Source organism: Artemia sp. Qi Xiang Cuo, chromosome 3 (assembly GCF_049724085.1).
Source record: "Artemia sp. Qi Xiang Cuo chromosome 3, ASM4972408v1, whole genome shotgun sequence".
Classification (NCBI taxonomy): domain Eukaryota; kingdom Metazoa; phylum Arthropoda; class Branchiopoda; order Anostraca; family Artemiidae; genus Artemia; species Artemia sp. Qi Xiang Cuo.
The window spans coordinates 13,490,450-13,513,799 of NC_142796.1; the positions used below are offsets into that span (position 1 = coordinate 13,490,450).

Genomic DNA, 23,350 nt, shown 5'->3' on the forward strand with positions numbered 1-23,350 from the left:
AGTATATGTTATTTTTATATTTGGTGCGACTATTTATTTTAATTTGAATGGTACAACAAAAAGAAAAACAGTCAGCTTCTTTTCTACAAAAAAGGTCGGGAAATGTCAAACAAATGCCAGTAGGCTAATGCTTTTCCACACTAAGAAACTGTTTTAAGAGGCTGTTAGGTGGCTTTTCTAGTGAATTTCATCTTACACTAAGAAACAATCGTCAAAAATTTTCCTTCCGGAAAAAGGATCGTTTTAGTATAGGAAAATGACGAAAAAATGGAGAAAGTGACAGTAGCAATGGTCAATTTAAAAATACGTCTGTAGAATTAAGCTGACCATTAGTAACTGACTTTTAGGTTAAAAAACAAATATAAGAATTAAAATAATAAATTAAATTTCAATAATTTAAGAATTCAAAAATAATAATAAATTTTTTATCACAGCACATCAAGAACGAATACTTTAACGAATGCTTTAAGAGTAATGTTGTATTTTTTTCTTTTTTCCCCACAATGTTTCAATGGTTATTAAAAAGAATTGTTGATTCAAACTAGTTTTAAACAGTAGCATTTTTAGCTCAAACATTTTCAAAGGCAGTCAGTAAATAAAAAACTTACAATAAATCGCAATGGCTATATTGGTTGTTCTCAAAAATGTTTTCAGTAAAATACCAGTAAAAGACGCTAAAGTAAATAGCTCGGGCTTAGAGGGCAGTGCTCTTCATATACAGCAAATTTATGTACGTTTAAAGCTTTAATGTTACTCTTTACTTTCATTTAAACAAAAATATCTTTGATTCAATCGATAACAAAGAACCATATGTAAAAATTCCTTGACTCTCTCCAGCGAGTTTATTTTCGGATTTTGGAACACAGAGGCTTGTGTAGTTATTTATCGGTTTGAGATTTCTGTTCATGCTGGACCCATTAAGAATTCTTGGGCTCCTCAATAGCTCATATAATCTTTAAGAGTTACTTGTGGGTTCCTTAAGGAGTTCTTGGACAATATCTTTCGAATTCACGAATTTCAAACTCATTCTAGAAACACATCTAATCATACGAATATGAATGAAAATTACTAAAAAATTGTATATGTACGGTTTTAATATAATATCATCTTCTATTTTCAAGGGAAAAGGAGTCACAAGGAGCCTGAAGAAAATCGATCATTTGTTCAATTTCAAAAACATAAAAGATTGTAGCGTATTTTCTTGCATTAAAAATGCCTGTACTGGGTCACTTATAGGTTGAAGTTTATGTTTTTCCCCCAACCACACTCTTGTTGATAAGCTTGTCAGCCTCTTCAGTTCCATTTCAACGTGGTGAAACCATAAAAATATCAAAATCAATATTATTCTGGATTTCGAAATTCTTAGAAATGAGGACGTATATATGGTTTCAACAATGACCCTTAGTTAGATTATTGCTCCTGGACCAAGTACATAATCATATGTGTTAAAGTTTCTAAGGGATGTAAATTTCAATTTTGTGTGAAAAATGAAAGCTTACTTTACCTTCACTGTTGTTCTTTTGGTTTTGCCATTGTTAAACTCTCATACACCGTAAGTAACATCAAAAATTTATTTTCTCTTGTATGCTGGGCTGGTAGCCTGATAATAGCGTTCTCATATAGTAAAGGAACATGTTACGTTTAGTCAGCCTTCAGCCAAATTTCCTGGAAGTCACGTAAAAATTTCTCAAATTTTTTTTTTGTATACTTTGGACTTTCGAATTCTTAAAAATTATGTTTTTTAATCTTCCATGAAAAGTCCGATTTACACAAAAATTGAGAGCTCCCCTTCTTTCTTTTAGTTTTTTTTCTGCACGAACGGAATTGTAATTCGGCGGAAGCTAAATCTTAGACCAAAGCTCCAATAACTGAGATGTCTATTAGTTTTAGCTTTATTGACATTCTCCGATAATATACTTGACTTAATTTTTGCACATGTACCTATGGAGAGGCGTATTTTCGGGCTCCTGCATATCAAAATATACTTTCCTGTTTTCTGATATGTTATTAGCTAGTTTACGATTTTTTTTAATTAAGTTGAGTCTCCCTCCTTAAATGAAATTATTCATACGTGCCTAGTCACAATTGCAAAGGGAAAGTGCCCGAAATCTAAAGTCGCAAAATTTGCTTCCTTTGATTATCTTTGCAATTTAACTTGAATTGTACGTTTTTAAACTTTTTACGCTCTGTATTTATATTTCAGTTTTCGCTTTTCTATTCTATATACTTTTCCATTTTTTTTTGCTTTAGAATGGAATGAAAATTAAAGGATGAAGAGTAACGAAAGAATTGTCGTTCTAAATAAGTAAAGGAAAAATTCAAATTCACAATTGTTCCTATAAAGAATTCGTGTGTTTCTTTCCTTGTAAATGTGATCAGTTTTTTCCCACTTTTAGATATTAAGGTTTAAAAAGATTTTCTTTCAAAATATGGATTGTTATAGTGTATAAATATCAGTATAATTCTTGGGGCTTAACAGGTCGGAACCTCCTCTCAGATTTGCGGTAATTTCCGTTTGATTTTATTTGACTTGATTATTCTTTGTAATTTCTTTAATTCCATGCTGAATTTACACATTCAAACTGAATGTCTGTTCTATTTAACTTTGACAATTTGTTTTAATTTCAGCTCTTTAGGTTTTATTTATTCATCTATTTTATTTTTTTTTCGTTTTCTGCCTGGCTATTGTATGACTTCATTTCTTTTCGTATTATATTTTAGCCTCTATGCTTGTTTAAAAAAAGTTGGAGATGTTTATTCAAATAAGTTGCCACGAAAAACTCGCACTTACAATATCAGTACCATGACATGTTCCCGAAAGATGAGTCTATTCAAAGAAGTCTGTTAGATTTGGTGACGAGAAATTTGTTCTCATTGATTTAGACTATTCATTTTAGATTCAGCCCTTTAAAGTTCAATTTTTTCATTCGTAGTAATTTGTTAGTTTTCAGTTTGATTAGTTCCATGACTTAATATATGCCCATTTACCCGTTTATTTTAGGTTTAGCCCTTTAAAGTTCAATTTTTTTCATTCATAGTAATTTGTTAGTTTTCTGTTTGATTAGCTCTATGACTTTATATATGCCCATTTACCCGTTATATTAGATTTAGCCCTTTAAAGATCAATTTTTTCATTCATAATAATTTGTTAGTTTTCAGTTTGATTAGCTCTATGACTTTACATATGTTTATTTTAGATTAAATCTCTACATCTCTTTTAGAAAAAGGCTGGAAATATTTATTCAAATCAAATGTGAAGAAAAGTTTACTGTCAAAATACCATTGTTTTCAAGTATTCATAATAGATAAAGGAGAGACAGGATTAAACATACCCCCTTTCTCATTAAAAAAGCCTCTATTTAAAAAATGGAATACTTGCATAAGTCAGAACTCTTGGCCCAAGGGCTGTGACGTGTCATATAATGCCCAAAGGCATGGATACCGGATTTTCAAGTATTTTGAAAAAATTGCTAATTCTACATATTCCTCGGATGGCTTTGGGGAAGGGCAGCTAAGAAGAGCCACAGAGGGGAGCTGGCGACTCTTAAGAAGGTCACCTCAATTTTCAATATCCAATCAAGTGAGCACCCTCTAAAGTTTCTACGATAACTCCTTCCATGCGGAGTCACCTGGGGAACAAAATGTTAATGCAATGAAGCCTATTGCGCTGTCTACGATATGCTACAGCCTTAATTTTTTCTGATGCTTTATGCATTATTCTTTAAGACCTAGTCTTAATTGCAAGTTCTAACTGGCATTGTTGAGTTGAATTGAATTTATTTATGACCCGTTGCAAACACAATAGCAAATGGAGTATAAGAGAAGACAAAAAAATAAAAAGACGGAAAATAACAAATAAAACAAATCAAAATTAATAAAATAAACACACAAGCACAATGATTAACCAAATAATTACACAGTATACATAACAAGCACAAAAATCACAAAAAAGAAAAAGAGACGCGTTACATTTACTGTTTTAGACAATTTATACAATATTATTTGAAAAAAAAAATAAAATAAAAAAAATAAAGAACCTTTTTGCTGCACCTGCTAAGAAAACCTCTAAGGGATTGTTGGCAGCAGGTGGGAATCCTGTATTGTAGATATTCCAATAAATACCATTTTACATTATTCTATTTGGTAGCAAGACTAAATCCACATATAAACAACAACCATCCAAATCACATAAAACACATACATAAATTCTATTCTTTTGAAAAGAAAAATCTTTTGACTGTGGCCTTGAAGATTACCAGATGACTTAAATTTCGAAGCACAACCGGTATTATACCCCATACGCATGGAGAAAAGTTTCTTATCAAACAGTTCGTGGTAACGACCTGTAACTAAGGAGCGACCTGGCTCAATAGCAACTGAAACTGTAAAAAACAAAATTTTGATACCAATAGATACATAAAAAGAATCAGATTTTTATACCGATTTCAAATATATAAGTTTCATCAAGTTTATCCATCAAAAGATACGCGCCTGAAAAAATTTGCCTTATTTTGGAAAAAAGGCGGAAACACCCTTAAAAGTCATAGAACCTTAATGAAAATCATACCCTCAGACTCAATGTATTAGAAAGTCCTACTATAGAGGTTTCAAGATCCTATCTGTAAAAATGTGGAACTTTGTATTTTTTGCCAGAAGAAAGATCACGGATGCCTTTTTTTTTGTTTTTTTTTCCAAGGGTGATCTTATCGACCCAGTGGTTCTAGAATATCGCAGGAGGGCTCATTAGAACGAAAATTAAAAACTCCAGTGCCCTTTTTAAGTGACAAAAAAAATGAAGGGTAACTAGGCCCCCTCCCACGCTTTTTTTTCCCAAAGTCACCCGATCAAAATTTTGTGATAGCCATTTTGTTCAGCATGGTCGAAAAATATAATAACTATGTCTTTGAGGATGAATTAATCCCCCACAGTTTCCGGGGGGAGGGCTGCAAGTTATGAGCTTTGCCCAATGTTTACATATAGTATTGGTTATTGGGAAGTATACAGACGTTTTAAGGGAGGATTTTGTCTGGTAGTGGGGGTAGTTGGTTCGGGGGTTACGTGGGAGGATCTTTCCACAGAGGAAGTTTTCACAAGGGAAGGGATATTGCTATGAAGGGGGCGCCGAATTTCCCAGCATTATTAAAAAAAAACGATTGGAAATTAAATAAAAAAAAGAAACGAGTTTTCAACTGAAAAACTTTTCAACTGAAAACTTTTCAACATCAAAACTTAAAACGAACAGAAAATATTACGTATATGATTGGGTGCACCTCCTAGTCAATACCTCGCTCTTTACGCTAAAAATTTCTTAGTACTTTCATAAGAGCTATTTATTCTAAATAACGGCCTTTGTGATAAAGGGGTTATTCTCAAAGAAGTGGAAAAAATTCGAACTTTAGCGTAAAGAGCGAAGTACTGACTAGAGGGTGAACCCCCTAATATACATAATAAAAACATACGAATATAGAAGTTCATTACGTAAGTTAATTCGTAAGTTACGTATATTTATTACTAATAAAAACGTTCGTAAATAAAATTAAACAACTTTCGAGAAAGCCATTTAGCCAAAACAAAGTAAAATTAATATGCAGATTTTGTTTTAATTAATCATGTACGGCGAGCCAAAATCAAAACCTGCATTAATTCGAAATCGTTTAGAAATTAAATAAAAAGAAACAAGTTTTTTTTAACTGAAAGTAAAGCGACATTAAAACTTAAAACGAACAGAAATTATTCCGTATATGAAAGGGGTTGTCCCCTTCTCAGCGCATCGCTCTTTATGCTAAAGTTTGGCTCCGTCTCACAACTTTATTTTTTAAAACAATAAAAAACTTTAGAATAAAGAGCGAGGCCTTGAGGAGGGGAGAACCCCTTTCATATGCTGAATAATTTCTGTTCGTTTTAATGTCGCTTCTTACTTTCAGTTAAAAAAAATATTTTATTATTTAAATTACAAAAGAAGCTCTAGTCGTTTTTCTAAATGGATTTATAAGATTCGATGCTTCTCGTGTATCATAACTATGGAGATCACTATTAATCGAAAAAATATTTTCGAACGAAGGGAACACCATGAGTATCCATTGATTCCGTTATTGTAAGCTTCAATGCATCTGCCGATGGTAGCATTAGGGTCTATATTACCGTAATTCCTATTGACCCAAGAATTACTTGCCGTAGAGGGGGAGGCCGTAGAGATGTTTAACATACCGGTAATAAATTCACCGGAGTTGCTTTAGCTCCATTGCCGAAAATGTACGCCAAAACGGTGCAAGGTAAAAAAAATTTGAAATCACATATGTTAGCTAGTAGCTGGCGAATAAGATGAAGTTTATTAGATACTATGCTACCGTAGGCACTGGATGTCCGGCGCTGGAAATGACAGATGAGGAGTTTTCTAGTTGATTTTAGAGAGTCACCGATTGGGAGGCCAAGATATTTCATTTCCAGTTTAGGAGCAACCGATACTCCACCAAGATCAACTTAATATCCTTTGGGAACTGGGCCCCAGTTGAATGGCAGCTTTAGCGTATTTGCACCGAATGTAATCTATGTATATTTTAAATTCGCAAGCAATATGGAAGGTTGGGGGATCAGATATAGTTCTCATCGGAAGGGGTACCCTGACCCCTAGAGTTTATCCGCCAGCTGAATTTGGGACATTCAGAAATGAGTATGTTATATGGCTCTGTATTTACACGGAGACACATCCTCCTTCACATTTCCCACTATTGGCGCATATTCGATCTCACATGAGGAGCATTCTCTCCTGTATGACGACCTCACTCTTCTGTAATATCGTGATTGGTATTGATATCGGTATTGGTCATTACAAACGGTTAAATAGAACAAAGGATATCTAGCCCCCCACCACCTTTTGCCCAAAGGCATCCGGTCAAAATTTTGAGATAGCCACTTTGTTCAAAATGGTCCAAAGGCCAAATAACTGTGCTTCCGGGGTTGAAATCCCCTCCCCCAGTCCCCGGGACAAGGGCTTTGAGTTATGCAAGCTACTTATTATTACATTGATGCTTTGTTTACTTTGATACTTCGATTTACTGATTTACGGGGCAAGGGATGCAAGTTAGCAAAGTTCCTTATTGTTTACTTTGATACTTTGTTTACTTTGATACTTTCTTTACTTTGATACTTTGTTACTTTGATATTGTTACTTTGATACTAGTTTTGATACTTCGATGAAACTTTGACGTTGAAAAAAAAATGATTTTGAAATAGGAAATTTTGAAAAACTTGAAACTTTGGCAATCAAAAACGAGCAGATGTTAATTAAGAAAACTTCCCGAAAAACAAGTTTTTCAGAGAAAAGTGAAGGCCATTTTAAACTTCAAATCATCAGAAATAAAGGAACCTATAATAATTCAAACTCAAAACGACCAGAAATTACTATTGAAGAATAAATGAAACCCAAAACGAACAGAAATTAAATAAGCAATCATAGCAAACAAAAATACAACAAGTACTACTATAAATGAATAAATAAATCTTAAACAAACAAAACTTAAATTGAATACGCAAATTAAGCTTAAAACGTAGAAAAATCTCTTACTGTTAAAGAATAAATGTAACCCAAAACCACAGTATATAAATTATAGGTATATAAACTATATCTTTATACTGTGCCGAAAACGAACAAAAACTAAATAAACAATCTTAGCAAGCAAACATACAACAGGTAGGCTACTAATGTAAATGAATAAACAAATCTTAACATGTAAAACTTATATTGAATATGCAAATCAAGCATGAAACGAACAAAAATCACTGCAAACAAGAGTTTGGCTACTGTCACCTTCCCTAATTGTAATAGTCTAAAGCCTTCTGCGTCATTGGTGCTTTACTGAAAACTATATGTGTCTTGAACAGTCTTGGAAATAACCAATAATAATAAACCGAATATTTGATATATAATGATACTAACTGCTGAAAGCTCATTAGTTCAAGATTTAATATCACTGTAATTTTCATTTTATTTCCAATGTTGTATTAAGTACAAAAGAAAATATTTGTAATATAATTCGTTTTCTGTAAAGCGTCAATTACGCAGTAGGTTCTAGACTTTTATACAGTTGGGGATGCGGGCAGTAGCAAAACTGCCTGCCCCAGCAATCCCTTAAAAGTCACGTTATTTCTCTTGGCCATTCTGGAGATATTACAGATACACCCCTTTAACAGCCCTATTTAGTTAAAAATCTCTCAACACGTCCTGTAAGTTTGAGCTTAATATCCACAGCCGTTCCTGACATATCACAAATACGCGTTCATGGCAATCTCTGATGCAAATAGTGTCTTTTGATTTAGTTCAACATTCAAACAAAATTCTCTGAAAGTTCCGAAAGCACTTTTAGCAGTTCCTGGAATATTGCATGTACACCCATCTGAAAATCCGGATACACATATTCCCTTTCGATTTAGTTCAATAGTAGTAGTAGTAATCGCATCAGTAGTGGGAATAGCAATAGTAGTAGCCCTAATATTTTCAACCTGATGCCCTCAGCCGTTTGTGAGATGCTGCTTATACGTTCTTTCGATAAAATGCATGCACATAGCTTGTGGTGGTTTAGTCTAACATCCCCCTAAACATTTCCTGAAAATTTCATCTTAATGCCCTTAGCATCAGTAGTAGAAGTACCTGTTTTTGTACGCACACAGTGGCTTTTGGTTAGTTCAACATACCCTAAAATAAGCCCTGAAAGTTTCAACTTAATAGACTAAGCAGTTTCTGGGATGTTACTCAATCAATGTCTTTCTGACAGCCTAAATGCAGAGAATGTGCTTTGACTTAGTTAAACCTCCCCTCAACATTCCCTGGAATTTTCACCTTAATTCCTTTAGGCTTATCAGTGGTAATATTAGGGGCTCTAATAGTATTAGCAGTAGCAGTGGAAGTAGTAGCAGTAGCATTCACGTAGTTTCTTTGGTTAGTCTATAAAGCCCCCTCAGCATGCCCTGTAAGTTTCAACTTGATAATCTTAGCCTTTAGGCTTTTTGCTGATACGGTCTTTTGACAATATACATGCACGTAATGTGTTTTGATTTGGTTTGACTTCCCCCATCCCTAACATTTAAACCCTAATACCTTTTAGCCTTAGTAGCAGTAGTAGTAATAGTAGTAATAGTAGTAGTGGCAATATTAGCTGTTGTAGTATTAGCAGTAGTAGTATACACATGTTGCCTTTTGGTCAGTTGAATATTCCTCTCATCATGTCCTGAAAGTTTCAATTTAATACCCACATTTTTCCTGAGATATTGCTGTTACGCCCTTTTTACAGACATATACACAAAGTATATTTTGATTTAGTTAAACTTCTCACTGAACATTAGCTAAAGTTTTTACCTTAACGCCCTTAGCTTTAGTATTAGTCGCTGTGGAAGTAGCAGAAATAACTGTAGTAAGAATGGTAGTAGCAGTAGTGTGCACGTAGCCTACTGCCTTTTGGTCAATTGAAGTTCTCGTGTCCATGAAAACAGGGCTTCCAGTCCTGATGTCACATATTATTCGAATACCTGAAAAATTTGAATACCTAGAAAAATACCTGAAAATTTTAAAATTAGTTTTATTTTTTGTTAGGTTTTTATAATAAAGAATGACCTCTTACCTATGCTAAATTTTATAGCCACTTAACTATATTTGTCCTTGCCAAAGCTCCAAATGGGTCCTTGAAAAAATCGAGGAAGAGAACACGGAAAATTGTCGGATGATTTGCCCCCAACCACGCTTTAAACTCCCGGCCGAAGGCAGAGAATCATGAAAGCGGTACCTGCACGAAGCAGACCATTGGTCAGCATGAGAAAATATTTTCTGTTTTGTGTGTTATGCCCCAAAGCCAAAACTTAATCAGTTAAGTCGTTTCTGAGATACGTCCTTTTGAGAACCCTTATGTACGTAGTGTCTTTTGATTCAATTCTACACTCTCCTCAACATTCCTAGAAAGATTCAAATGAATAACCTTACTCTTGCTGGAGATTAAATAAAAAAAAAATAAGTATTTTAAACTGAAAGTAAAGAATGAAATTAAAACTTAAAACCAACAGAAATTATTCCGTATATGAAAGGGGCTGTTCCCTCCTCAATCCCTCGCTCTTTACGCTAAAGCTTTTTACTGTTTTAAAAAACAAAGTTGTGAGACAGAGTCAAATTTTAGCGCAAAGAGCGAGGCGTTGAGGAGGGGACAGCCTTTTTCATATACGGAAAAATTTCTGTTCGTTTAAGTTTTAATGTCGCTCCTTACTTTCAGTTAAAAAAACTTGTTTTTTTATTTAATTTTTGAACGTTTTTAAATTAACGCAGGTTTTGATTTTGACTCACCGTACATGAATAATTAAAACAAAGTTTGTATATTTATTTTACTTTTATTTGGTTAAATGGCTTCCTCGAAAGTTGTTTCATTTTAACGAACATTTTTATTAGTAATAAATATACGTAACTTACGAATTACCTTATGTAACGAACTTCTATATTAATATATTTTTAATACGTATATTAGGGGATTCGTCCCCTAGTCAATACCTCGGTCTTTACGCTAAAGTTCAAATTTGTTCCAACTCTTTAAAAATGACAGCCCTTAATCACAAAAGCCGTTAATTAGAATAAATAGCTCTTATGAAAGTACTAGTTGAAAGTACTATGAAAGTATTGACTAGGGGGTGAACCCAGATCATATACGTATTAATTTCTGTTCGTTTAAAGTTTTGATGTTGCTCCTTACTTTCAGTTGAAAAACTTGTTTTTCATATTTAATTTCTGATGGTTTTTTAAATAATGCTGGGAAATCTGTCACCCCCTTCATAGCAATGTCCCTTCCCCCATGAACACTTCCTTCCTCCATGGAAATATCCTCCCACGTAACCTTCAACCCCCCCCCACCCGCACTACCAGAAAAAATCCCTCCTGATAACGCCTTTATGCTTCCCAATAACCAATACTATATGTAAACATTGGGTAAAGTTCATAACTTTCACAAAATTCCACATTTTTGCAGATAGGAGCTTGAAACTTCTACACTAGGGTTCTCTGATACGCTGAATCTGATGGTGTTATTTTCATTAAGGTTCTATATCTTTTATGTGGTGTTTCCCCCTTTTTTCAAAAATCAAGCAAATTTTCTCAGGCGCGTAACTTTTTATGGGTTGGACTAAATTTGATGAAACTTATGTATTTGAAATCAGCATAAAAATCTGATTTTTTTGATGTATTTATGGTTTCACAATTCCGTTTTTTAGAGTTTCGGTTACTATTGAGCCGGGTCCCTCCTTACTTACAATTCGTTACCACGAACTGTTTGATCAAGGATCAAACATAACCCCGCCCCTTTCTAAATAACAAATTATATATGTAAACAATGGGCAAAATCTAGAACTTACAGCCGTTTCCCCAGGGGTCTGAGGGGTAAGATCCTACCCAAAGGCATAGTTATTGGACCTCTCAGCTATGCTGAACAAAGCGGCTATCTTAATATGTTTTGGGGGATTAAAAGGGGATGAAAGGGGGCTGGTTACTCTATAATCATTTTTGACTCTTAAAAATAACAAATGAGCTTTCAATTTCCAATCGAATGAGCCCCTTTGGAAGTTTCTAAGACAGCTCCTTCCCTACGAAGTGCCATGAGGAAAAGAAAAAAAAAACACAGAGGCCATTTCATTCTCCACTTTGGCAGTGCTATTTTGCTGCCCACGATAATTCACTAGTGGTATTCTTCAATTGCTTGTATTATTTTGTTTTTTTTTTTATCGGTACTTTTTCCTAACCCTAAGACAAACTAATTTATGTATTAATTTTGTCGTTGCACACATTATAATCAAAACTTCTGTTTTTCAGAGTTTCGGTTTATATTGACAAGGGTCACTCTTTACTTACGGCCTGTTACAGAGAGCTATCAATCCCAGGTCGGTTAAATTTGAAAAAGGGCAACTACTTCTTCATTCAACCTCCATTTTGACATTCATGTACAAAACAATAATTCGTGAATGACGATCATCCCTGAAAAAATGTATCCCTTGGGAAATATTTTTACAGGGAGAGGGGATGCATCTAATGCAAATCTTTAGTCTTAGAAAGTATCAATAGTTCTGGAAACCAGGAAAACCAATGTAGTGCATTTGTAGTAACAAGTGTTTAAAAAGAACTGTATTCAGTCTCTTTTTGGTCTTTAGTTGATCTACAATTAGTTTTCCTCTTTTCTATTTACACTGTGTCTTACACAAAATCTGTAACTAATTAAGGATATGTCAGGACCCTATCCAAAACCGTTAAAGTAAATTAGTTTTTGATACTTTAAGACCACACTCGTCTATCCCTCAGAGCAAACAATTGTCATAGCATTAGAAGTTAAAGGCTATTTGATCTTCAAAGATTTCATCTTTCATCTAAATAAAAAAATTAAGTAAGAGGATTTAATATTTACTTTTATATTTATATTTACTTTTTAACGCTGTTAATCCCCCTGCTACTCCCCTTGCATGCAATACCTTTACGGTACCTAGGGTCCCTGTTATTAAATGGCTTGGTATTTCCATTTGTGAATCCGTAGGAAGTATCCGACGTAAATTTATTTGTGATTCGAAGGATAAGCTTAAAGCTGGTTATGGGAAAACTGTTGCAAACCGTGGACGTTTTAATAGGCATGGTCTTGCTAAACTCTACTGTAGTTTCTGTGACCATGCGATTTTATCCGCTTCTGGGCTGTATCCGCTTTTTACTAAGCATGATCTGAAAAAAATGAAGGTTAATTATTTTAGATATTGTAAGTTCCTATTATATTTGCCGCTTGCTGTGCGCAATAGGCGCCTTGTTGGTCGTTATGGTGCAACAGCAATTCTGTCCTCGCTTGAAACGGTGTAAGCGAAGATCAGTCAGGATGCTAGTTTCCGGTTGGGCCCACATCACAGTCTTATCCGTTTTTTTTATTAGTGTTTATATTTGTGGTTAGATTGTCGCTGTTCTTTTTCTTTTTTGTGTTTGTATTACTCCACTATTTTACATTTATTGTACAGTGGGTTATAAATAAAATAAATAAATAAATAAAATAATAATAAATAGTTCAATAAAAATAGTCACGATTAGAAAATCATTTCTTCAAACTTCGTTCATTTCTTCTGCGGTTTCTACTGGCATTAAGCAAAGCCCTTCGTATAAGGTCACGTAGTGCCCGCCTGTCTTCTTGAGGTAAGTTAGTAAAAACACCATAAGGACGTCGGTTAACTGCCAATTCATTTTGAATAGCCAAAAAATCAGACAATCTGTTTAGCCAATCAATAAGTCTTGTCACTGCATCTGAAACCAAAGGCAAAATCGAGTTATTTAGTTCATTATTAAATAAAAAAGTTTTTCTTAAACTAAAAGTAAGGAGCGGCATTAAAACTAAAGACGAACAAAAATTATTCCGTATTTGAAAGGGGCTGTCCCCTCCTCAACGCCTCGCTCTTGACGCTAAAGTTTTTTATTGTTTAAAAAATAAAGTTGTGAGACAGAGTCAAACCTTAGCGTAAAGAGCGAGGCGTTGAGTAGGGGACAGCCCCTTTCATATACGGAATATTTTCTGTTCATTTTAAGTTTTAATGTCACTCCTTACTTTCAGTTAAAGAACTTGTTTTTTTATTTAATTTCTGAACGTTTTTGAATTAATGCAGATTTTGAATTTGGCTCAACGTACATGAATAATCAAAACGAAATTTGCATATTAATTTTACTTTTTTTGGCTAAATGGCCGTCTCAAAATTTTGATCGGCGGATTTTGAGAAAAAAGGGGCGGGGGAGCAAACACCCATCCGCGATCTTCCTTCAGGCAAAAAATACAAAATTCCAGATTTTTGCAGATATGAGCTTGAAACCTCTAAAGTAATGTTCTCTGATACACTGAATCTATGGTGAGATTTTCATTCAGATTCCATGACTTTTAGGGGGCGTTTCCCCTTTTTTTCGAAAAAAGGGCACATTTTCTCAAGCTTGTAACTTTCGATAGGTAAAACTAAACTTGATGGACCTTATATATTTAAAATCAGCATATAAGTCCAATTCTTTTGATGTATCTATTGGCGTCAAAATCACGTTTTTTAGAGTTTCGGTTTCTATTGTGTCGAGCTGCTCCATCACCCCCTTTATGGGAATTTTCTTCCCCCATAAAAAATTCCTCCATGGAAAGATCCTCCCGCATAATCCCCTCCCCTCAACCCCCCACCAAGCAGAAAAAATTCCCCCTGAAAACGTCTGTATACTTCCCAATAACCAATATTATATGTAAACAATGGGCAAAGTTCATAACTTGCAGCCCTTCCATCGGGGACTGTGGGGGATTAAGTCGTCCTCAAAGACATACTTATTAGATTTGTGACTATGCTCAATAAAATGGTTATCTCAAAATTTTGATCCAGTGAATTTGGGAAAAAATGAGCGTGGGAGGGGGCCTAGGTGCCCTCATATTTTTTGGTCCCTTGAATAGGGCACTAGAACTTTTAATTTTAGTTGAAATGAACGAAAAAATAAAAACAAAAACCCACGCATCCGTGATCTTTCTTCTGGCAAAAATACAAAATTCCACATTTTTGCAGATAGGAGCTTGAAAGCTCTACAGTAGGGTTCTTTAATACGCTGAATCTGATGGTGTAATTTTCATTAAGATTTTAAGACTTTTAGGGGCGCTTCCTCCTTTTTTGAAAATAAGGCAAATTTTCTCAGGCTATTAACTTTTGATGGGTTTAACTAAACTTGGTGAAACTTATACATTTAAAATCAGCATAAAAATACAATTCTTTTGATGTATCTATTGGTGCCAAATTTCCATTTTTTAGAGTTTCGGTTGCTATTGAGCCGGGTCGCTCTTTACTTACAGGTCGTTACCACGAACTGTTTGATTTTAGGCTGAGATCTTTCCAGTATTTCAAAATTATTCAAATCAAACGAAGGCTTCAAATAAAAAGCGTATATTCCCCTGCAAACGTGAAAATTATTCAACAAATGCAAGGCAGTGATTCCCACAAAGGCTCCATAGCTGGCAAAAGAGGGGAAAGAAACACATACTATGTAAGCAATAACCAACAAACACTAGCTTACAAAAATAGCTCATTTAAAACAAATTCCTAAACAATAGCACATAAGGAATTTACAAAATGGCAAATTACTTGAGTAAAATATAGAAATGAACATTAAAATTTTTTAGGGTAGGGCAGTATTATTGGAGCAGTCCATTATTTTGATGAAGGACGACTTTGAAGCGAAATATACTTAATGCCTTCCGTCAGTTTCCGAGACTTGTTTTTTTTTAACCCTAGCCTGGGTTGGAAAAGTTTGTTGTGAGGGGTACTGAGTTTGTCTAATATTTTTTGTGGCTTGGTTTCAATTATATTTTTGGAATTTGGTTTAATTTATTGGATTGTCCTACATATTTTTTTTTGTTTGGGGGTGGGGTTGGGGTCTCATAAAAATCGCTTTTTGTTTGGGTCTTTTAATTATTTTTTTTTTTTCTCTTCTTTGTTTTATTTTGTTTGTGTGTGTGTGTGTGTGTGTGTGTGTGTGTGTGTGTGTGTGTGTGTCTGTGTGTGTGTGTGTGTGTGTGTGTGTGTGTGTGTGTGTGTGTGTGTGTGTGTGTGTGTGTGTGTTGAGTCTTTGAAAGGTTGAATTGCATTATATTGAAAATACTTTTTTTTTGTATTTATGTTATTTCTGTTTTTTCCCTGTTTTTTTTCCTGGTCATAGAAACTCACGGGGGGGGGGGTTCTATATTGAAGTGGTTTTATAGTAATTTATTGGTTAATTAAATTGATTTATTCATTGATAAGAGGGTAGTCCACACACGGAATAAATTGATCGCTTGGCAGTCTCCTGTTTAGTTTTTGTTTTTTGGATTTTTTTTTCTCTCTCTTTTTTTTTATTTGGATCATTGTGTTTTCTGATTTTTGTTCTTGTTTATTTTTTTTTGTTTATTTATCATATTTTTTCTTTTTTTTTCTCTTGTGTTGAGTATCTTAAAGGTGTGAATGTATGATGTTGAAAATGTTTTTGTTTTTTTTTGTATTTGTTTCATTTTTGTTTCTCCCCTGTTTTTTTCCTGGCCATAAAGCCTTACGGGGGAGTTTATATTGAAGTGTATTTTGTTAAGTTTATTGATAGAATAAATTGATTGATTGATTGATTTATTTATTTTATGTTTAATTATTTTAAAGTGTGACGGGCTGAAAGCTTACCTATGAGCTTCCACATATGTGATAGTAAAAATATAATTATTTTTCTGTTTAACATTATTAGAGCTACCAAAATAAATTTTTCGTCATATTACGCTACAATTTTTTCCTGTATAATCACTAGTCCAATCATAGGCAGCACGCTAGCGCTGCCTAAGCAAACAACGATGTGGGCACAAAGTATTTTTTTTTTATCCATAACCGGGCACTTCGTATCGGAGGAGTTGTTGTAGAAACTTCGAAAAGGGCTCATTCGATTGGAAATTGGAGTGGCTAGTGCCCTTTTTAATAGTCAAAAGTGATTGGAGGACAACTAGCCCACCCCCTGGGCCCATCATTCCCCCAAACACATCCAATCAAAATTTTGAGATAGCCATTTTATTCAGCGTAGTTGACTTTCAAATAGAAAATATGTTTTTGAGGAGGACACTCCCCCACAACCCGCAGGGTAAGGGTTTTAAGTTATGCCGTGGGGGCACATAAGGATTTGATAGAAGGCGTTGTCGAAGAAACTTCAAAAAAGGTATATTCGATTGGAAATTCAAAGGGCTAGTGCCCTTTTTGATAGTCAAAAGTGATTGGAGGGCAACTAGCCCCCCCACGCCCATCATTCCCCCAAACACATCTAATCAAAATTCTGAGATAACCATTTTGTTCAGCGTACTTGATTTCCAGAAAGAAAATATGTTTTTGAGGAGTACACTCCCCCACGGCCCTCAGGGCAAGGGTTTTAAGTTATGCCCTGGGGCATATAAGGTTTTTAAACGTGGCGTTGTCGTAGGAACTTGAAAAAAAGCTCATTAAATTGGAAATTCAAAGGGCTAGCGCCCTTTTAAATAGTCGAAAGTGATTGGAGGGCAACTAGCCCCCCCCCCAAGCCCTTCACTCTCCCAAACACATCCAATAAAAATTTAAGATAGCCATTTTGTTCAGAGTAGTTGATTTCCAGATAGAAAATATGTTTTTGAGAGGGACACTCCCCCACAACCCTCAGGGCAAGGGTTTTAAGTTATGCCCTGGGGGCATATAAGGTTTTTATAGAAGGTGTTGTCGTAGAAATTTCAAAAAAAGCTCATTCAATTGAAAATTCAAAGGGCTAGTGCCTTTTTTAATAGTCGAAAGTGATTGGAGGGCAACTAGCCCCCCCCCCTTACGCCCATCATTTCCCCAAACTCATCCAATCAAAATTTTGAGATAGCCATTTTGTTCAGCGTAGTTGATTTCCAGATAGAAAAGATATTTTTGAGGCGGGCAGTCCCCCACAGCCCTCAGGGCAAGGGTTTTAATTTATGCCCTGGGAGCATATAAGGTTTTTAAAGAAGGCGTTGTCGTAGAAACTTCAAAAAACAGCTCATTCAACTGGAAATTCAAAGGGCTAATCTCCTTTTACATAGTCGAAAGTGACTGGAGGGCCACATGCCCCCCCAAGCCCTTCATTCTCCCAAACACATCCAATAAAAATTTAAGATGGCCTTTTGTTCAGCGTAGTTGTTTTCCAGATATAAAATTTATTTTTGAGCAGGACACTCCCCCACAGCCCTCAGGGCAAGGATTACAAGTTATGCCCTGGGGGCATATAAGGTTTTTATTGAAATGTTTGTCGTAGAAACTTGAAAAAAGGCTCATTCGATTGGAAATTTAAAGGGCTAGTACCCTTTTTAATAGTCGAAAGTGATTTGAGGGCAACTAACCTCCCTCTCACGCCCACCTTTTCCCCAAACACATCCAATCAAAATTTTTAGATAGCCATTTTGTTCAACGTAGTTGAAAGTTTTGGAAATTAGGTCCTTAAGGATGACAACCCCTCCCCCCACAGCCCTCAGGGCAAGGGTTGTAAGTTATGTCCTAGAACATATAAAGTTTTTATTGAAAGCGTTGTCGTAGAAACTTCAAAAGGGCTCATTCAATTGTAAATTGAAAGGGCTAGTGCCTTTTTTAATAGTCGAAAGTGATTTGATAGCGACTAACGCCCCTCTCACAACCATCATTTTCCAAAACACATCCAATCAAAATTTTGAGATATCCATTTTGTTCAACGTAGTTGAACGTTCTGGAGATTAGGGGGATGATAACCCTCTCAGAGCCCTCAGTGCAAGGGTTGTAAGTTATGCCCTGGGGGCATATAAGGGTTATATAGAAAGTTGTTGTATAAATCATAGGCAGCACGATCGCGCTGCCTAAGTAAAAACCGGGGACACTCGAGATCGAGACAAGAAACGGGGACTAAGTAAAGAGGAGGACACTCTCCCATAACCCTCAGGGCAAGGGTTTTAAGTTATGCCCTGGGGGCATATAAGAACGATGTTGGCACAATGTATTATTTATTAATTTTTTCCTTTAGAGCAGGGCAGGGCACTTCGTATCGAAGAAGTTGTCGTAGAAGCTTCGAAAAGCGCTCATTCAATTGGAAACTGGAGTGGCTTGTGCCCTTTTTAATAGTCGAAAGTGATTGGAAGGCGACTAAAACCCCTTCCACGCCTACCATTTCCCGAAACACATCCAATCAAAATTTTGAGATAGCCATTTTGTTCAGCGTAGTTGATTTCCAGATAGAAATTATGTTTTTGAGGACAGTTCCCCAGAGCCCTTAGGGCAAGGGTTGTAAGCTCTGCCCTGGGTATACATAAGGTGTTTTATAGAAGGCGTGGTCGTAGAAACTTTAAAGGAGGCTCATTCGATAGGAAATACAAAGGGCTATAGCCCTTTTTAATAGTCGAGAGTGATTGGAGGGCAACTAACCCGCCTCTCACGCCAATCTTTTCCCCAAACACATCTAATCAAAACTTTGAGATAGCCATTTTATTCAACGTAGTTTTAAGTTCTGGAAATATGGTCTTTGAGGATGACGACCCCCCACATCCCTCAGGGCATGGGCTGTAAATTATGCCCAGGGGGCATATAAGGTTTTTATATAGCGCGTTGTCGTAGAAACTTCAAAAAGGGCTTATTCGATTGGAAATTGAAATGGTTAGTGCCCTTTTTAATAGTCGAAAGTGATTGGACAGCAGCTAACACCCCTTCCACGCCCACCATTTCTCCAAACACATTAAATAAAGATTTTGAGATAGCAATTTTGTTACGCGCAGTTCAAAGTTCTGGAAATTATACCTTTGAGCAGGATACTCCCCCCAAAGTCTTCAGGGCAAGGGTTATAAGTTATACCCTGGGAGCATATAAGGTTTTTATTGAAATCTTTTCGTAGAAATTTGAAAAAGGGCTCATTCGATTAGAAATCCAAAGGGCTAGTGCCCGTTTTAATAGTCGAAAGTGATTTGAAGGCAACTAACTCCCCTCTCACGCCCATCTTTTCTCCAAACACATCCAATCTGTATTTTAGGTAGCCATTTTATTCAACGTCAATGAAAGGTTTGGAAACTATGTGTTTAAGGGTGACACCGCCTCCACAACCCTCAGGGCAAGGGTTGTAAGTTATGCCCTGGGGGCGTATAAGGTTTTTATTGAAAGCGTAGAAACTTCAAATGGCTCATTCAATTGGAAATTGAAAGGGCTAGCGCCTTTTTTAACAGTTGAAAGTGATTGGAGAGCAACTAACGCCCCTCTCACGCACACCGTTTTCCAAAACACATCCAATAAAAATTTTGAGATATCCATTTTGTTCAACGTAGTTGAAAGTTCTTGAAATTAGGTCTTTTAGGATGATAACCCTCTCAGATCCCTCAGTGCAAGGGTTGTAAGTTATGCCCGGGGTGCATATAAAGTTTTTATAGAAAGTTGTTATAGAAATTTCAAAAAGGGCTCATTTGAATGGAAATTTAAATTGCCCTTATTAATAGTCGAAAGTGAATGGAGAGTAATTAACCCCCCTTTTACGCCCACCATTTCCCGAAAAACATTCAATCAAAATTTAGAGATAGCAATTTTGTTCAACGTAGTTGAAAGTTCTGGAAATTATGTATTTAAGGATGACAAACACCCCAGAGCCCCAAGGGCAAAGGTTGTAAGTTCTGCCCTGGGGGCATATAAGGTTTTTATAGATAGAGTTATCGTAAAACTTCAAAAAAGGCTCATTCAATTCGAAATTAAGAAGGCTAGTGCCCTTTGTAACGGTCGAAAGTGATTGAAGGGTAACTAACCCCCCTCTCACGCCCACCATTCCTCCAAACATCCAATCAAAATTTTCAGATAGCCATTTTGCTCAACGTAGTAGAAAGTTCTGGAAATTAGGTCTTTGATAATGACACCCCCCCCCCAGCACTCAGGGCAAGGGGTGTAAGTTATGCCCCATGGGCATATAAGATTTTTATCGAAAGTTTTGTCGTAGAAACTTCAAAAGGGGTCATTTGATTGGAAATTGAAAGGGCTAGAGCTATTTTTAATAGTTGAAAGTGATTGGAGAATGACTACCGCCCCTCTCACGCCCAGCATTTCCCCAAACACATCCAATTAACATTTTGAGATAGCCATGTTGTTTAAGGTAGTTGAAAGTTCTGGAAATTCGGTCTTAGAGGATGACAACCACCCTAACAGCCCTTAGGGTAAGGGTTGTAATTTATGCCTTGGGGGCATATAAGGTGTTTATAGAAAGCGTTGTCGTTTCCAAAAGGGCTCATTCGATTGGAAATCGAAAAGCTTTGTGCCCTTTTTAATAGTCGAAAGGGATTGGAAGGCTTGACATTTTTATAGTAAAGATCGAGGTGGGTATAATGTATTATTTTTGTTGCTGTTGTTGTTTAGACCAGGGCACTTCGTATCGAAGGAGTTGTCGTGGGAACTTCAAAAGGGGCTCGTTCGATTGAAAATAAAAAGGGCTGATGCCCTTTTTACTAGTCGAAAGTGATTTGAGGGCAACTAATCCCCCTTCCACTCCCACCCTCCCACACCAACCCTCCCACGCCAACCCTCCCATTTCTGCTGTTAAAATTTAACCAAATCAAAATAGCGTAAGTGTATCCAAGCTATCAAAGAAAGTAAAAAGATTTTTGTGAATGGTATCAAGTTTTCCATTTCAGGTCAACTAGAGGAGGTATGAACTAAATTAAACGATACTATTTGTGTCCAGATTTTTAAAAGGGTGTATGTTGTTAAAAATTGCGGAAAATTTTTCTCCAGCATACAAATAGCAGGCCACACTATAAAGTCTTAAAAAGCGAAAAGATTTAAAGTATTATTTTCTTTTCCCTGAAAAGACTATGTCAATATAAAACGAACAGAAATTAACTTAAAAATTAACATAAGTTGGGCGCAAAATCCCTATGCCTTCCCAAGGCCTGAACAAAATTTGCATTTTACTGAAAAATACAAATGAATGTGCATTGTGAGTTTAATATACACATACTGATATTTAGTAATCAAAATGTTAATATTATTGGATTTATTAAATATATAAAAGTAAAAACATTTATAATTTTTCAGTAAAGTGCAAATTTTTTTCTTGCCTTGGGAAGGCATAGGGGTTTTGCGCCCAACTTATGTTAATTTCTGCTCGTTTTGAGTTTGACTCGGTTATTTATTGTAATTTCTGTTCGTTTTGGGTTTCATTTATTTATCGATACTGATTTGTGGTAGTTTCACGATTGGTAGATTATTTGATTTTATTTTTGCTCATTTTTTGTTTAATGGAGTTTTTTACTTTTCTTTGAAAAACTTATTTTGTGGAAAAAGTTTTTTAAATTAATATGAAAAAGAGGTTTACTATATTACCTTCCTTAGTATGGAGAAACAAATTACGACTAAAAGCAATGTAGTTGCTCGTGACGGCTCGTCTCTTACGGCTGAAGCACTTTGTGCATGAGATAAAAGAATACATTCATTTTCTTACAACATAATACATTCATTTGCTTACAACATTCCTTTTCTTATAAGGGGTGTGGTGGGGGATCTCCCTCTCTGAAAACATATTTTTTTCAACTGTTCATTCAGTTCTTATTCAAATTATCAAATGAAAGAACTATGATTTACACCTCCCTTTGGATAAATACCCTATATGTACATGCTTAGCTTAGGTGTACAGATGGGGGAGGGTTGTAGAGTAGCCTCCAGAAACATGATGCTTTGGATAAACTCCTCCCTTGAAAATGTGAAAATTATTACCTGAAAGATCATTTTCGGCATTTCAGTGGTGGTTGATTCGTAACTATAAGTTAAGTTTTCTGAAATCAATTTTCATTTTATTAAGCAATCCTCTTGTCGTTCCTAAGGTTGTTTAGTATTTTGTGTTTGTAGGTTCTTGTGTTTCTCGTCCATCAAATGTAAGAACTTTGGTAGACGGAGACATCATTCTATGAGACTAATTAAGTCAAGATCTCTAATATACTGATATATTCCAATTGCTTGTTAAATTGGCTCTTTTCTAAGGTTCAAAATAATTTTTCAAAATTTTGGCAGGTTCAAGCCTTACTAGTCCAAATTCAAATAGTTACCCAAGAGCCATTTCTCCACTTGTATACCTTCATTCCCTATAAGGCTGATATTAAGTGAAGATAAAAAAAAATGTTTCAAAAATGCGGTGAAACTGCATCGGTATGGCAAATTTTGTAAAAAGAAAAGTTATTCATAATATTTTATTTTAAAGCTTGACATTTAATATTCATATCAAATAAGAAGACAGACGTGCATATCTAATTCCCGTGCATATCCCTACCAGTTAAAATTCGGCTATGTCATTCTTATGGACAATTTAAAAAACAGCTAACCAACCACCTCTTATCCCTAGTCCCCTTATCCCCTAGTCCTCTTATCCCTAATTCTCTCAATAACTCTCAATAACAATAACACGAGGGGCACTGACTTTCGAAAATCGTTTATTTCAGCTGGTGCGTGTCAACCGTGGTGGATCTGTTTCAATTCCCGTGGGGACTGTGCCAAGCGTGACGGAACTGTGCGGCACACTTGGCACTCTCAGATGTACACCAGGGAGCATAACGTAGGCAACCCCTTTGATACTCTGCTACAGTTATAAAAAAAAACATTACCAAGACAGTGGATGTTAAACCATGTAAATATGATACATAAACTAAGTCTTAATGAACACTAACTTTATTAGCAATACGATATGCGCGTGTGATAAATAAGTCACACGTGCAAGAAAACTAAAATTAAATTTACCTAAAATAATTTCTGAATTGGAAGTAGTTTCAGTAGCACTTGTAGCGACTTGACTTGCTATTGTTTTGGTTTTTGGGATTTTATGCTGCTTGAC

At 35.5% G+C, this 23,350-nt stretch overlaps 2 protein-coding genes across 3 annotated transcripts in view; one reads left to right on the plus strand and one right to left on the minus strand.

Moving 5' to 3' along the window:
• The first annotated feature begins 1,444 nt into the window (after positions 1-1,444).
• Positions 1,445-23,350, plus strand: part of LOC148953785 (uncharacterized) — an 85,723-nt gene continuing 63,817 nt past the window's right edge. The window contains exon 1 of the mRNA XM_089085898.1: positions 1,445-1,552. Within this exon, the coding sequence (XP_088942024.1) occupies positions 1,488-1,552 (65 nt within the window). The 5' untranslated portion in view covers positions 1,445-1,487. The remainder of the gene's footprint in view (positions 1,553-23,350) is intronic.
• Positions 13,010-23,350, minus strand: part of LOC148953786 (uncharacterized) — a 31,446-nt gene continuing 21,105 nt past the window's right edge. For both annotated transcript variants that reach the window (XM_089108495.1, XM_089108496.1), the window contains exon 4: positions 13,010-13,288. In XM_089108495.1, the coding sequence (XP_088964621.1) occupies positions 13,083-13,288 (206 nt within the window). In that variant the 3' untranslated portion in view covers positions 13,010-13,082. The remainder of the gene's footprint in view (positions 13,289-23,350) is intronic.